The sequence below is a fragment of the Aotus nancymaae genome, unplaced genomic scaffold (assembly GCF_030222135.1).
Source record: "Aotus nancymaae isolate 86718 unplaced genomic scaffold, 86718_ANA_hifiasm-v0.15.2.pri h1tg000020l, whole genome shotgun sequence".
Lineage (NCBI taxonomy): Eukaryota > Metazoa > Chordata > Mammalia > Primates > Aotidae > Aotus > Aotus nancymaae.
In genome coordinates this window covers 53,093,113-53,109,152 of record NW_026988432.1, presented here as the reverse complement: position 1 = coordinate 53,109,152, position 16,040 = coordinate 53,093,113, and the positions used below count along the sequence as shown (strand labels likewise).

The following is a 16,040-nucleotide window of genomic DNA, read 5'->3' as shown; positions in this document are numbered from 1 at the left end:
AACAAAGTGCTGAATTATATCATATAGAATATAAAGTAGTAAAGAATTTCAGACTTCTAGTCATGGCCTATTCTGATGAGGTCTTCAACACATGGAGACATGATCTAAGAGATGTAATAAGGCGTTAATAATCCAAATCTGAGCATGTACACTTGACTACAGCAACCATCTGGCTCTTCTGTTCCTCCTCTCAGGATGGAAGACAATGGCCTCGTGAACACAGAGATCAAGGGAAATCAGCTGCTTGAAGAAAGGTGATTAGACTTTCTCAAACCCGATCCTTGTTCTTGGAGAAGACAGGGTTCTTGTAACTCAATTTGTCAGTATCTGCCATGTCTTCCCTGTCTTTTGTAACCAGCAATATGGCCATGGGCAAAAATCAACCGCACAGTGAGAGGATAAGAGCTAAAGGGTTGTGCAGCATGGGAAGAGATGTAATGGCATTTGGAGCAGCAAATCCTCCCGGATATGAGGTACTGAAGACCAGGGAAGAAAGAATACAGCCTCTATTCTAGGCTCCACAGCTTCTTTCAAACCATAAATATTTAAGTACCTATTTGTGTGCCAGACATTCTGCTAGACCATAGAGCTACAAAATAAATTAAACATGGTGCCTGCCCCAAAGCAGCTCATGGTCTAGTAAGTAGTCAGATAAAAGCACTACCAGAGAGGGCTGAATAGTATGTTATGTGAGCACAAAGGCAGGAGCGGCCAACTCTGAGAAAGAGGCGAGAGTCTGGGGCAGGGGCAGGGAGAGCCTACAGTATTAGTCAGGGTTCTCTAGAGAAACAGAAATGTGTACTTGTATATATATACTCTTCTGTATAAAAATAAATATATCTAAATCCTTATATAGATTTATTATAGGAATTGGCTCATGCATTGTGGAGGTCAGAAAGTCCCTCAATATGCTACCCACAAGCTGGAGAACCAGGGGAGCTAGTGTGTGATTCAGTTCAGGTCCGAAGTTCTGAGAACCAGGGGAACCAACTGTGTAACTCTCTTCAAGACCAAAAGCCTGAGAATGGGGTGAGGGTGAGGAGTCACTGGTGTAAATCCTAGAGTCTGAAGGCTGCTGAACCAGGAGTTCTGTTGTCGGAAGGTAGAAGAGGATGGATGTCCTAGTTCACAAAGAGACAGCATGGTTACCTTTCTTCTGCATTTTTGTTCTATCTAGGCCCTCAGTGGACTGGATGGTGCTTACCCACATGGGTGAGGGCAGATCTTTTTTACTCAGTCTACTGTTTTAAATGCTAATCTCTTCCAGAAACATCCTCACAGACACACCCAGAAATAAGGCTTTACCAGCTGTCTGGGCATCCCTTTGCCCAGTCAAGTTGACACATTAAAATTAACCATCCTATCTGCTAAATAAGGCAAGGCCCAAGGTGAATTTAGGAGAATGGTTTGGGGTGATATAAGTGGCTAAGATGGAGAAGGGCAAGCCTAGCAGAAGGCATGGCCATGTGCAAAGTCATGATGACACATTGTGGGACGGGGAATAGTTTGATAAAGCTGGAAAACAGGGTACAATGCAGGCAAGTGAAGGATATAGGGCAGAAGAAGGCTAAGGCCAACATACGAACCCTTCTACTACAATGTTTAGACTTTATTCTAAGTGGAAGAAACATTGAATGGTGTTAAGCACAGTTGAGATATGATCAAATTTACGTTATAGAAAAGCACCGTCCCATAGAAGTTTCAGCAATGATAAAATGTTCTATAATCTTTTCTGTTGAACATGATAACCAATAACCATGAGGCTGCTGAGCACTTGAGATGTAGCTGGTGTGACAGGAACAGAATTTTTAATTTCTAAATTTAAATTTAGATATCCAGATGTGGCTCTTGGCCTCCATATTGGACAGATTGACTCTAGAAAAATCCCTCTAGCAGCCATATGAAAATGGATTGGATGAGGACAAGACAGGGAGAAGTTAAAAGACTTGGTAACAATGCAGGTGAGAAGTAATATCAAATTAAAGCTGAAGCCATGAGAATGGAGTTGAAGAGACTGACCTAAGAACTACTCAGGAAATGAAAGGGACAGAATTTGATATCTCATTTAACACGAGGAGGCAGCTCCAATCATGAGAAGAAGATAGGTATTCAGGAGTAGGGACAAAGAAGTACACTGAGGAGGATGAGGAGGCCAAATCTAGAGGCTGTGAAAGCCAAGCAGTTGAGCTTGGATTGACATGATAGGCTGGAGGAAGAGGTGGCAATGCACACATCTTAATCTGGCGTATAATGCTGCTCTTCCTTAAATGTGCAAGACAGATTGTAAGGAAGAGAAAATGGAGGCAGAAAAAGTAATAGGGAAGCTATGGAAATAATTCTGATATGGTTGAGTGTGGTCTGGACTAAGGTAATGGTAGCAGGAGGGTAAATACTTGGGTGAATTCAGGCTAATGGTAAACAATGGCATTTGGGCATAAAGGATTATGGAAAGAGAACAGTCAATGAGAAATTCATGTTTCTAATCTGACAGGTGAAAGGAAAAGGAAAAGTGAATTAATGATTATTAAGAACCTGTGGGCCAGGAGCGGTGGCTCATGTCTGTAATCCCTGCACTTTGGGAGGCTGAGGCGGGCAGATCACGAGGTCAGGAGTTCGAGACCAGCCTGGCCAACCTGGTGAAACCCTGTCTCTACTAAAAATACAAAAAAATTAGCCAGACATGGTGGTGGGTGCCTGTAATCCCAGCTACTCAGGAGGCTGAAGCAAGAGAATCACTTGAACTTGGGAGGTGGAGGTTGCAGTGAGCCAAGATCACACCATTGGACTCCAGCCTGGACAACAAGAGCAAAACTCCCTAAAAACAAAACAAAACAAAACCTGAGAATTAGGTACCATGCTTGATACTTTCATAAAAATGTCGTCTTTGGGATACTAGACAAATTGGTTGTGTCATTGGTGAAAATGGATTGGCCCAGAAGGGAGCATAGTTAGGAAGTAAGTTCCACCAATAAATTTTCTGTATTTTATTTATTTATTTTTTCATTGAAAGATACTCAGAGAGATGTTTTCTGTATTTTAAATTAAATTAAATTATTAAAGCGACAGGGTTTCATTATGTTGCCCAGGCTATCTCGAACTCCTGGGCTCAAGTGATCCCTTCAGTCTACTCCCCGCTTCCCAGAGTGCTAGGATTACAGGCATGAGCCAGTGTGTCCCGCCCTGGTCTCCCTCTCTCTCTCTGTCTTTAATTTGAGACAGACTTTTGCTCTTGTCATCCAGGGTGGAGTGCGATAGGGTGATCTCGGCTCACCGCAACCTCTGCCTCCCAAGTTCAAGCGATTCTCCTGCCTCAGTCTCCCGAGTAGCTGGTATTACAGGTGTGTGGCATCATGCCTGGCTTATTTTTGTATTTTTGGTAGAGATAGGGTTTCACCATGTTGGCCATGCTGGTCTCGAACTCCTTACCTCAGCCTCCCCGAGTGCTGGGATTACAGGCATGAGCCACTGTGGCTGGCTGGTCCTAATCACTTTTCATTGGCTCAAAACTTAGTCATATGGCTCTACTTAGATGCAGATAGTACTGGGAAATGTAGTCTTAGAGCAGGCAGCCACCTCTCAGGAACTCTGCACTGCACCAATCCTTGGTAGTTATATCATTGACTCTGTCTCATTCCATTTACTTCACTTCTTCAGGGCCACACATGTAGTGTATTCACATTTTCCAGTTGTTTTACATACTGGGAGCAACCACGCCCTGGCTATGTAAACAGCCACTCTCAAAATCCTCTGAAATTTACTTGTAGAAAAAACACACAGAATGAGATTAAGAAATAAATAACAAGCCCCATAGACATAATTAGGAAGTCAATAATTCTAGAGTAAAAAAGTATAGAAACGGGGAAGTTCGATCTACATTGCCATCTTAAGAAGTGCATGTTGAAGGAGGCACCTCCTTTTGTTCTTAGAATTGCTCAGCATTACAAGGGCTGTTACAGAGCATGAAGTGGTGAGAGATTTCTATTGTATGGTCTACAAAATTGTCTATTAGCCCTATATTCTAGGGCTCAAGTGAAATTAATTCAATCTGAATTCTGACAGATATTTATCAACTTGCTACTTTGTATAAGGCACTTCTATGGAAATTTTAAAGGAGAAAAAGAAAAAAAGAGTCCTTGGGCCAGCCCCTGTCCTTAAAGAGTCTATAGCTTTTATTGTTAAATAGAACCTTGTTGAGACTGTTTGTCAAATTCTTACCAAATTTTGAACATAGAAGCAACGTGCAGTGTAGGCCAGTGTGTGGTGGCTAATACCTGCAATCCCAGTGCTTGGGAGGCCAAGGAAGGACTGCTTGAAGCCAGGAGTTCAAGACCAGCCCTGGCAACATAGCAGGACTCTGTTTCTCAAAAAAAAAAAAAATTAAAATATTAGCTGGGCATGGTGGTGCATACCTTTAGTCCCAGCTACTTGGGAGGCTCCCTTAAGCCCAGGAGTTTGAGGCTGCAGTGAGCCATGATCGCACTCCTGCACTCTAGCCTAGGCCACAGAGCAAGATTGTCTGAAAAAAAGAGAGAGTGAGAGAAAGAAAGAAAGAAGGAAGAAAAGAAAGAAAGAGAAAGATGGACAAACGAAAGAAAGAAGAAGAGAGAAGAAGGAGGAGGAGTGGGAGGAGGAGGGAGAGGAGGAGGAGGGGGAGGAGGAGGAGGGAGAGGAGGAGGAGGGGGAGGCGGAGGAGAAGGAGAGAGGAAGGAGGGAAGGAAGACAGGCAGGCAATACAGTGTGGCTGAGCACTGGGTGTTGACATATTTTTACCCTGCTAATAGTGCTACCTCTTACAGATTCAAATTCTTAAACTTAGGGCAACTAAAGAGGGGAAAATGTGAAAATGATGCAAAAGGTATTTTAGATACTGATTTCTAATTTTCACTCAAAAATTTCTGCCAGATTTTGAGTCAAAATTCATGTCAAGAGAGTGAAGTCTCCATTTTTAAAATCTCCACTAAGACCGAAGCAAGATGATTTAATTATTCACTACCTTACTTTTGCTCATTTGCAAAATGAGAATAATAGCTTTCAACCACTTACCTTGCAGAGTAGCACTGGGCTGATAGAAAAAAATGTCATTGTAAAGACAAGGTACTATTACACAGGTGTAGGCTTTCCTTTATCCTAGAACTACTGCTCGTAGTAACAGACACCTGCGGTGGGAAAAAAAAATCCTCCTTAATAACAAATGTATAAAATTACCTGGTTTGCCCAGCTGTATATTTCACATAAAGGCCAAACAGGACCGTGTGAAACAAGAGCTGGAGAGGAAATTCATGCAATTGGAATGTGAATTTTTATTTTTATTTCTAATTTAACAAATGTAAAATAAAAATAGAAATGGTGTCTTGCTATGTTGGCCAGGTTGGTCTTGAACCCCTGGCCTCAAGCAATCCTCCCATTTTGGCCTCCCATAGTGCTAGGATTACAGGCGTGAGCCAACTTACCCAGCCTGGAATGTGAATTCTTCATAGGGTGTTTGGCAGAGCTAACTACCAGGGAGTGCCCTAACAGGAGGTACCAATGCCAAGGTTCTGACCAGAGCTAGAATCTGCTTGCAGTGAGCAAAAACACTTGACATAATCAGGCTGAGAATTCTACTCTAGTTTGGTTGACAGTGGGGTTTCTGAGCTCAGAAGATAAACCAGACACAGGCCATGGCCAAGCAAGTATCACTACTTTACAAGAAGTCCTTTCCTTAGATCAGGGGACCTGGAATGGACCACAGTTTAAAAAGAGGTAGAGATGTGCTGTAACCCGAGGCAGGTACATGGCTGGGTTCTGGCTGCCATCTCATGGTAACGAGGGCTGAGCAATTCCTTAACCTTGACTGTCTTGTCTGGAAACAAAAGTGAGTGATCTTAGATTTATGCTTCCTGATGCCCAGGGGTCTAGGGGTAATTCTTAGTTTTCAAAATGATTAATGGAAACCTTGCCTTTATTTAGAGTCTGACACATAGGCGAACACAAACACACTATCTTCACTCTGAACTGGAATGATTTCAGCTCTGTGTGGTCATGCTGATTGTTTCATGTTAACCAAAAGCCTACATCTGCAGTTATGTAGATATTTAATAACATAGAAAAATGCTTGTTAAGAAATACAGTTGGCAAAACTTATTTATTTATTTATTTATTTTTTTGGGATGGAGTCTCGCTCTGTTGCCTAAGCTGGAGTGCAGTGGCAGGATCTCAGCTCACTGCAATTTCCACCTTCCGGGATTAAGCAATTCTCCTGCCTCAGCCTCCTGAGTAGCTGGGACTACAGGCACATGCCACCATGCCTGGCTAATAGTAGAGACAGGCAACGTGGGGTTTCACCACGTTGCCTAGGCTGGTCTTGAACTCCTGAGCTCAGGCAACCTGCCCTCCTAGCCTCACATAGTGCTTGGATTACAGTTGTGAGCCACCATAGAAAAGTAATAAAATAATTTTTTTTTCTTGGATGATAGAATTGCAGGGTTCCAAAAGACACTTTCCATTTTAGGGTTTGCAATGATGCTAACAAATCGGGCAGCGGAACTTTACTCATTGGCTTGTTTCCTCTGGTTTTCACCGTGCCTCACTGGGTGTGTGTCATTACTTTTTATCAATCTTCTTTCATTTCAGTAGAAATGCCTTTTGTCTTTTGGTTTTGTTTGTATTCTTTTTGTTGCTGTTGGTGATCCACACACTGCTACTGGCTTAGAATGATGTTATTGTTTTCTCTGTTAAACGATGATGACGTAGGTCAGTTTCTGCAACCTGATTGATTGTTAAATGAAACCAAGCCAGTAGCAAGTTGTAGTTTAACCATGCAATTATGGTAATAATGAGCAGGACCCAGGGTTTCTGATCTCAGTTCATATTCCTAGGAGAACTTAAGAGGAGAGAAAGGAAAAGCTGCCATATTGGGGATCGAATAGAAAAGGAGGAGAAAAATCTATGTTTTGACTAGAAGGAAGAATAGCCATGAGTACAATGTTAGGTCAATCACTGTATTAAAGGGACATTATGGAGTTTGTAAGACACACTGAGTTTATCACCCATGCATATCTAGGTTCTTGGCTCTAAGGACATTCTTTTCAACAATGTCATACACGGCAAGTTCCATTTCCATCTTAAGATTTGAAGGATATGGCTATGCATGAATCACTTCTGAAGTATTGGAGTGTCAGCCAAACCCCAAATTCACTTGTGTTAGTTTGGGTCTATTTGCATCCAACAATACATGTATGTCCTCCCCACCCTTCTAGGGCAAAGTAAACCTCTTGTGCTTAGGACACATCTATAGCTTTCACATCATGGATGGACCTCACCCTGGTGTTCCTTTAGTCCTCTTACAGTCCTCCTAGGAGCATAACTGGGGATCAGATGTCTTGGGTCCAGCTGATTATTCCTATTTTTCTTAAAATATGGACAAGTCATTTAATTCCTTTAAGCATTCTCTTTCTACATTAAAACATGACAGCACCAGCCAGGTGCAGTGGCTCATACCTGTAATCCCAGTACTTTAGGAGGCCAAGGCAGGTGGATCGCTTGAGTCCAGGAGTTGGAGACCAGCCTGGGTAGCGTGGTGAAACCCTGTCTCTACCAAAAATATAAAAAATTATCTGGGTGTGGTGGCATGCACCTGCAGTACCAGCAACTTGGGAGGCTGAGGATAAAGGATCGCTTGAGTCTGGGGAGGTGGAGGTTGCAGGGAGCTGAGATCGCACCATTATACTCCAGCCTGGGCAATGGAGTGAGACCCTATCTCGATAACAACAACAATAAAAACAAAAACATGGCAGCCCCATTTTTGCCTTAAAAACATGTGTGCCTTATATTTGCTGCTTTAATGTCTCAAAGCACTTGCTTATAACATTCCTTTGTTTAAACTCTGGACCGCCTTCCTCCCCATATCCACCAAAGTGTCCTCATTCTTATTACTCATCTTTCTATCTCTGGTATCCAGGCCTGTGGTGCATAGATGTCTCCTGGATGTTTGTTTTAGACACATAATCTTTAGAGAGATGACTTTACTAGCAAATATTAACTTTAGATATGTAGCCTTTATTTGATCATCTTTATAGCTGTTCTCAGTGGGCAAATATACTTATTGTACTTTGACATCACAAAGTTATTTTTAAACTGCAATGACAACATGAAGTCAATGATATCACTTATCCTCTGACTGGTGAATGTAATAAAACACATTAAAGAGAAATATTGTCATTGTACAGTACAATAAATGTGTATGTCATGCTGTTAAATGTTGCCATTTATAGCAAAATATGAAGCCCTGTAAGGACAAAGCCTTGATTTGAATCCAGGGATGGTTGTAGCTACCCGAGGTTTCTGATAGCATCAGAACATCTCAGCAAAAGGACTTGGCAGTGTCGAAGAGTTACTGGCCAGGGAAGAAAACAGCTTTTTAAATTTAGACTTTGCTTTCACTTTTATATATTAATAAAATAGTTTTGGAATCTCAGCCATTTGCTGAATGCTTTCCTTCAAATAATCTTATCTAGGATGACTTAAAAAATATATAGAATCTTTCTTAGTTTTTATCAATCTTCTTTCATCAATTTAGGTGGGACCATATCACTTGGGGTAGGACTATTAGAGTCTGTACTCAATGAGCTGGGTACTCATTCAGTTGATTTAATAGAATATTTTGAAAGAGTTTATTAGGACAAAGCAATATAGGTTCATTATTGGAGAAATTTAAAAATATAGGCAAGCAAAAAGAAGAAAATAAAAATATCCCCCTCTCCATCCTATCTATCCACTTGAACATCCTATTGTAAAGCTTTCCAAAATTCTGGCCAGGAGCAGTGGCTCATGCCTGTAATCCCAGCACTTTGGGAGGCCAAGGCAGGTGGATTGCTTGAGCTCAGGAGTTCAAGACTGGCCTGGGCAGCATGGCAAAATCCCATCTCTACGAATAATAATAATAAAGAAAATTATCCAGCCTTGGTGGCTCGTGCCTGTAGTCCCAGCTACTTGGGAGGCTGAGATGGGAGGATCACTTGAGCACCAGAGGTTGACACTGCCGTGAGCTGTGATTGTGCCACTGCACTCCAGGCTGGGCATCAGAGTGATACTCTGTCTCAAAAAAAAAAATATTATTTGTCTGCTTTTACACACACACGTGCACAAACACACACATTCATATATATTTCTTTTTTTCTTTCTTCTTTTTGTTTAAGAGAGTTTCACTCTTGTCACCCAGGGTGGAGTGCAGTGGATTACAGGCATGTGCCACCATGCCCACCTAATTTTTGTATTTTTACTAGAGATGGAGTTTCGCCATATTCACCAGGCTGGTATCAAACTCCTGACCTCTGGTAATCCATCTGCCTTGGCCTCCCAAAGTACTGGGATTACAGGTGTGAGCCACCGCACCCGGCCACATTTCTTACAGAGTTTAGTAGATATTTCAGTTCTGCAAAAATTCTTAATAACCACTTTAAGATATAATTTACATACCATAAATTCATAAGGTGCACCATTCGTGGTTTTTAGTATAATCACACAATTGATGATGTGATAGTGGTGTTGCACAACCATCCCACTATCTAATTCCAGAACATTTTTATCACTCCAGAAAGAAACCCCATACCCAATAGCAGTATCTCCATACAATATGTGTTCTCTTGTGTCTGACGTCTTTCACCTAGTGTAATGTTTTCAGGGTTCATCCATGTTGTAAGCATGGAGCTTCATTTCTTTTTACATGTGACAGATATTCCATTGTATGAATACACCACATTTTGTCTATTCATTCATCCGTTGGTGAACATTGGGTGGTATTCATTTTTTGATTATTATGAATAATGCTGTTATGAACATTTATGTACAAGTTTTGTGTGGATATATGTTTTCAATTCTCTTGAGTATGTACTTAGGATTGGAATTTCCAGATCACATGGTCATGTTATACTTAACTTTTTGAGGAATTGCTAAGTGTTTCCCAAAGTGTCTGCACCATTTTACATTCCCATCAGTAATCTGTGAGGGTTTCAATTTCTCCACATCCTCATAAATACCTGTTATTATCTATCTTTTTGATCATAACTATCCTGGTGGGTGTGAAGTAGTATCTCATTGTGGTTTTGGCCTGCATTTTCCTGATGAATAATGATGTTGAGCATCTTTCCATGGTCGTGCTTATTGACCGTTTTTATATTTTCCCACTACTTTTTAAAAATGGTTGAGTTGTAAGAGTTTATTCTGGATATAAGTTTCTAATGCCTGGCTAACTTTTGTATTTTTAGTAGAGATAGGGTTTCACCACGTTGGCCAGGCTGGTCTCGAACTCCTGACTTCAGGAGATCCACCCACCTTGGCCTCCCAAAGTGCTGAGATAACAGGTGTGAGCCACCACACCTGGCCCAATTAATTTTTTTCTTTTGTTGCTTCCACTTTTGAATAGCTAAGACAGCATTGCTAATCCAAAATCATGAAGATTTACTCCTATGTTTTTCCCTAAGAGTTTTATGGTTTTAGCTTTATAGCTTTTAATGTAAAATTTAGAGATCTTAGATCCCTTTTGAGTTAATTTTTGTATATAGTATGAGGTGGGGGGGTCCTACTCGATCCTTTTGGGATATCCAGTTGTCCCAGCAGCATTTATTAAAAATATTATTCTTTTCCCATTAAACAGTCTTGGCACCCTGTTGAAAATCCAGTGACCATAAATGTAGGGCTTTATTTCTGAGCTATCAATTCTATTCCATTCATCTATGTTTATCCTTATGCTGGTGCCACATTTTCTTGATTACTGTAGTTTTGTATTAAGTTTTAAAACCAGGAAGCATGAGTCACTTCATTCTTTTTCAGAAGTGTTTTGGCTTTTCTAGGTCCCTGGCATTTCCACATGAATTTTAGGATCAGCTTGTCAATTTCTGAAAAAAAGAAAAAAAAAAAGTTGGGATTTTGATCCCTATCAAAATCCACTGTGTTGAATTGTAGGTTGCTTTAGGAAATATTGCCATCTTCCTGATATTGTCTCCCAATCCATGAACATGGGATGCTTTTCCACTTATTTGGGTCTTTTAACATTTTTTTCAAAGAAATTTTGCAATTTTTATTGTACAAATACTGCATTCCTCTAATTGCTTTGAGGGCCCATGTGGGTTCTGTTTTGGTAGCATGTTCTGCATATGAGACAAAGCCTCAGTCCTGAGGAGGGGTCTCCTCTGTTCCGAGGTCGGCATGGCAGGAGGCCTACATCACTCTCTCTTAGCAGCTTATCTGTAAAATTTAGCAGATTAGGCATCTAAAGGATTTCCTCCAAGGTTCCTTTCCAGGTTGGCAAATTACAACTTGCATTATTGGCTGTCTTTTAAGTATGTACGTTCCACCACTCCCAATTCCTTGGCTCAGCATGTGGCTGCAGGGCCACAGGGATCCTAGGTGCACAATGCTGAGTCGTTGAGGGATCAACACTTGGCTGGGAAATCGAAATGTCTTTGATGTGAGTTCTTTAGGCAGTGGCAGTTTCCTCTGCTCTCATCCAAATTCGTTTGCAAGCTTCCTTTCCTCTTAGGTCAAAGGCAGCTTTTCTGGCTTTGGACTGAGTGGTGAGAACCTGGAGAGGAGAACGATCTAATTAATTTCTGTCCTGGCATCGGGAGGGTTCGAAGATCCCAGGATCCCGCTCCGGCCGCCTGGGTGGGAGCCGGGGAACGCCTCTCCCATTCCCCGCCCGCGAAGTTTGCAGCGCCCCTCGCGCCGGAGAGACGACGTCTGCTGGCCCGCGGCTGAGCGCTGTCAGTTCCTGATCCGGCGGGTGCCCGCTCCAGCCGCGGCAGGTTTGCGAGCTGAGCGGCCGCCCCCACGCCGCGGGCTCCCAGCGCGTGGAGCAAGGGGCGCGGCCCTGGCGCCGCCCACACCCGGGGCTGCGCTAGTCCTCGTGCTGCAGGTCCGGGAAACGCGGGCGGAGAGCGGCGGTGCCCCCGAGCCCCTCTGCTGGCGGCGAGGGCCGGAGGACCCTGCGCAGCGGGATGGCGGCGGCCTCACGGGCTCGGGGTCGGGCACCCGGGCCAGTCCTACCGCCGACGCCGCTGCTGCTGGCGCTGCTGCTGGCGCTGCGGGCGCTGCCAGCCTCGGGCGCGACCGCTCGGGATTCCAGGGCCGCGGCCGGGCTCAGCCTGCACCCGCCTTACTTCAACCTGGCCGAGGCGGCGAGGATTTGGGCCACCGCCACCTGCGGGGAACGGCGACTGGCCGATGGGAGGCCCCGGCCCGAGCTCTACTGCAAGTTGGTCGGGGGCCCCACGTCCCCAGGCAGCGGCCACACCATCCAGGTGAGGACCTCGGAGAAAGCAGGGGTGGGCGCGCCTTCTTCCCGCGCCGGCCGGACACCCGGCGAAGGGATCCGGCCCTTTCCCCACGCGTGCTCGTGGCTCCAGGCGACTAGGAAGGGCAGCCCCCATCCCCGCGCGCGAGGGCCCGCGGCCCGGGAGCGATCCGTGGGAACCCTGCCCTGGCACTGCCCGCCCGAGGCGAGGAGGGGGAAGCAAGCGAAGTGACCGGAGGAGACTGTGGTCAGGTTCCGGCAGGTGGAGAGGAAAGTGCGAGGCTGCCCTCTAGAGATGCAGGAGACCCTCAGCCCTTCCTGCCTCCGTCGTCCCTGCAGACTTGAGTACCCCAGGATTCAGCGGCGCCTCCTGCCCCACCTCCCCGACCTTATTCGGAGTAGTTGGTAGAAGTTACCTTCTGTGGTGTACTTTAAGGATAATTTTTAGGTTATAACAGCAGTATCACTCTGATGTTACTGAAAAGATGCACATCACTGCACTGCCTCAAATGCCACCATCCAGTCACTGGGGGCAAAGGAAACCTTAGGCGGACAGAGAAAAGGCTCTCAGAGATCTGAGCCTCACCACGAACACCTGGGGTAAACGACATTGCGGTGCAGCTTAAGCAGCGTCTTGCAGTGCCTGGCCCTTACTCACAGGTCTCACGCTGTGGCCAGGCTGGAGTGCAGTGGTGCGATCATGGCTCATGTCGGCCGCGAACTCCTGGGCGTAAGGGATCCTCCAGCCTCGCCTTGGGCGTAGCTCTGACTACAGATGAGTGCCACGGTGCCTGGCAAATTTTTTTTTTTTTTTATTCCCAAGCTGATCTCAAACTCTTAGCTTCAAGCTGTCCTATCAAAGGGGCAGCAGAATTTGAATCCAGTCCTGACTCCAAATCCTCGACCCTAAACCAAATTGCCTCCTTCTTCTGCAAAGTATTGTTGAGGAATAGGAAGTGTAGCAGGACGAGAGAGTGATTTCGGAGCTTGGGTTCCAAAAAAACAGTTATCGTTGGGTGTCTAGATTAGTGTTTTAGAAACTCTTTTGACCATAAATGACAAGTTGTTGAAAACATAGTGCTATATGTGCTTATTTACTTATAAACTATATGCATGAATGAACATAGTGATATGTGTTGTGCATTTATTTTTATTTATTGTTTTGAGTCTCAGTCTGTCTCCAGGCTAGAGTGCAGTGGCGCCATCTCAGCTCACCACAACCTCTGACTCCCTGGTTCAAGGGATTCTCCTGCCTCAGCCTCCTGAGTAGCTGGGATTACAGGCATGAGCCACCACACCCAGCTAATTTGTGTATTTTTTAGTAGAGATGGGGTTTCACCATGTTGGCCAGGATGGTCTCGATCTTCTGACCTTGTGATCGGCCTGCCTCAGCCTCCCAAAGTGCTAGGATTACAGGTGTGAGCCACCATGCCCGGCCTGTTGTGCATATTTGAAAACATGCAAAAAGAGAAATCTAAAAGATAAAATAACAATGATGAAAATACTTTTTACCATATTTATGTATTATGCATATTATAAAACATGCAAGAAATGAAACTAAAAATATAAAATAACTGATGAAAATACTTTTAATTTTCTTTAACAGTCCCCAAATAATTTTGCTTTCTCTAGTTTATGATTGTGTGTTTATAGCACACAAATATGAACATGTAATTGTGTGTATAATAAATTTTGAGAAATTTAGTTTAGAATTTTTAACAATTCAGTTTTTTATTTCATTTTATTTTTGAGACAGGTTCTCACTCTGTCACCCAGGCTGGAGTGCAGTGGTGCTGTCTTGGCTCACTGCACCCTCCACCTGCTGGGCTCAGGTAATCCTCCCACCTCAGCCTCCCAAGTAGCTGGGACTACAGGCACACACCATCTGGCTAATTTTTGTGTCTTGTAGAGACTGGGTTTTTCCATGTTGGTCAGGCTGGTCTTGAACTCCTGGGCTCAAGCGATCTACCCACCTTGGCCTCCCAAAGTGCTGGGATTACAGGCATGAGCCACCGTACCTGGCCCAATTTTATGTTATACTTGATTTTAGTGGTTGTTATAGCTGAAAAGAATGCCTCAAAAAATATGTTGATTCAAATGGAAAAATCGCGTTAACCAGTCACATAATTTAGAAAGTTCAGTGCAAAGTAGAAATGTAGAACCCTTGTTAAAAAATTATTTAAAATGTCAAGATGGTGACAGCACAGCATTAAAGTAAGTGAGGGGCCCTTCGAAGTTGGGCCCCATGTGACTGCACAAGTCTTATGGTGTCTAAGCTCACTAAATCATGGTACTGTAGCTCTGCCCCATCCTTCAGTCAGTCTAAAACTTTTTAGAAGTAGAAACTTGGCCAGTAATTGTTCCCTTCCAAGTTGTATTCAGCACTTTCTAATAGAAAGGTATTATGTTCTGATGTTTTAAACAATAGATTCAAGACTCGTTGAAAATCTTCTCTTGGAAAATATTAAAACATGTTAGAAAATTTTGTTTCCATGTTTTTCAAATGTGTAAAATAAGCATTCTCTGAGTTACATATTTTCATCTTTACAGCAACAGAAGATGGAAACATTTCCAAACATCCATTTTTCAAAATGCTCCTTCAAACATACATTTTCTTTTCTTTTCTCTTTTCTTTTCCCTCCCTCCCTCCCTCCCTTCCTTTATTCGTCTTTTTTATTTTTCTTTTGAGATGAGTTTCGTTCTTGTTTCCTCGGCTGTAGTGGTGCAATGGGTGATCTTGGCTCACTGCAACCTCTGCCTTCTGGATTCAAGGGATTCTCCTGTCTCAGCCTCCTGAGTAGCTGATGTTACAGGCAAGTGCCACCGCACCTGGCTAATTTTTGTATTTTTAGTAGAGATGTCGTTTCATCATATTGGTCAGGCTGGTCTCAAATTCCTGACCACAGGTAATCTGCCTGCATCGGCCTCTCAAAGTGCTGGGTTTACAGGCATGAGCCACTGCGCCCGACCTCAAACATACATTTTCTTACAACAGTATTTAGGCTTTCACATTGTGTAAAACAATAACCTCTGCTTTGATGGGACAGTATCATGCCTTATTATTCTGCTACTTGTGCTGTGGGTCTGCTTGCCTAGAATGTGACCACTTGGGACCCTGAGACCTTGGCTGGGCTCAGCTCTTGTTATTCTGTAAATATCCATCAGGTGGTATAGTACTGACAGCCATTTGTCATCCCAGCAAAAGTCAGCAAATTGAGATTCTTTTGTAAACAAAACAAAGCATGTAACTCATCTTTAAGTTAAAATATCTTTGAAGTATTTTACCATGAGATAACCAGTGAGCCCTGTGTGGTCAAAAGAATTTCATAGTCAATTTCCCCATTTCAATACAGGGTTGTGTTTTCTGCTACTTGGGAGAAGAGAATTCACATGTTTACATTGCACATGTAAGCTGCAATGCATCGCAGTGCGTTAATAGCCTGGCGGCACCATCTTCCTCCTTTGGACAGACATTCAGGATCATTGGAGTCTTGTGACTGGCTGACGTGCAAACTAGGTGAAAGCCCCTAAGTCAGTCTGTGTATTAAATATTAGCAAAATGGAATTTCTTCATTTTTAAGTAAAATAAGGATAAGGAGAAGCTTTAATATTTCCTTCTTAAACTCCACAGCATTGCCTGGCACACCTAACTTTGGAGAGAACTGTTTTAATTCAGGGTAGAGTTGACGCAAAGAGAAGAAAGGTATCAGAAAGATCCTCAGTGGTCTCTCCTCCCCAGCATTTGCCCAGGGAGGGCTGACCCTCATTC

The 16,040-nt window shown here is 43.4% G+C and overlaps 1 protein-coding gene across 1 annotated transcript in view; it reads left to right on the top strand.

The window, feature by feature from the left end:
• Positions 1 to 11,975: 11,975 nt before the first annotated feature.
• LOC105712113 (laminin subunit alpha-3-like) overlaps positions 11,976 to 16,040 on the top strand; it is an 84,823-nt gene continuing 80,758 nt past the window's right edge. Inside the window, exon 1 of the mRNA XM_012445051.3 lies at positions 11,976 to 12,278. Coding sequence (XP_012300474.3) covers positions 11,976 to 12,278 — 303 coding nt within the window. The remainder of the gene's footprint in view (positions 12,279 to 16,040) is intronic.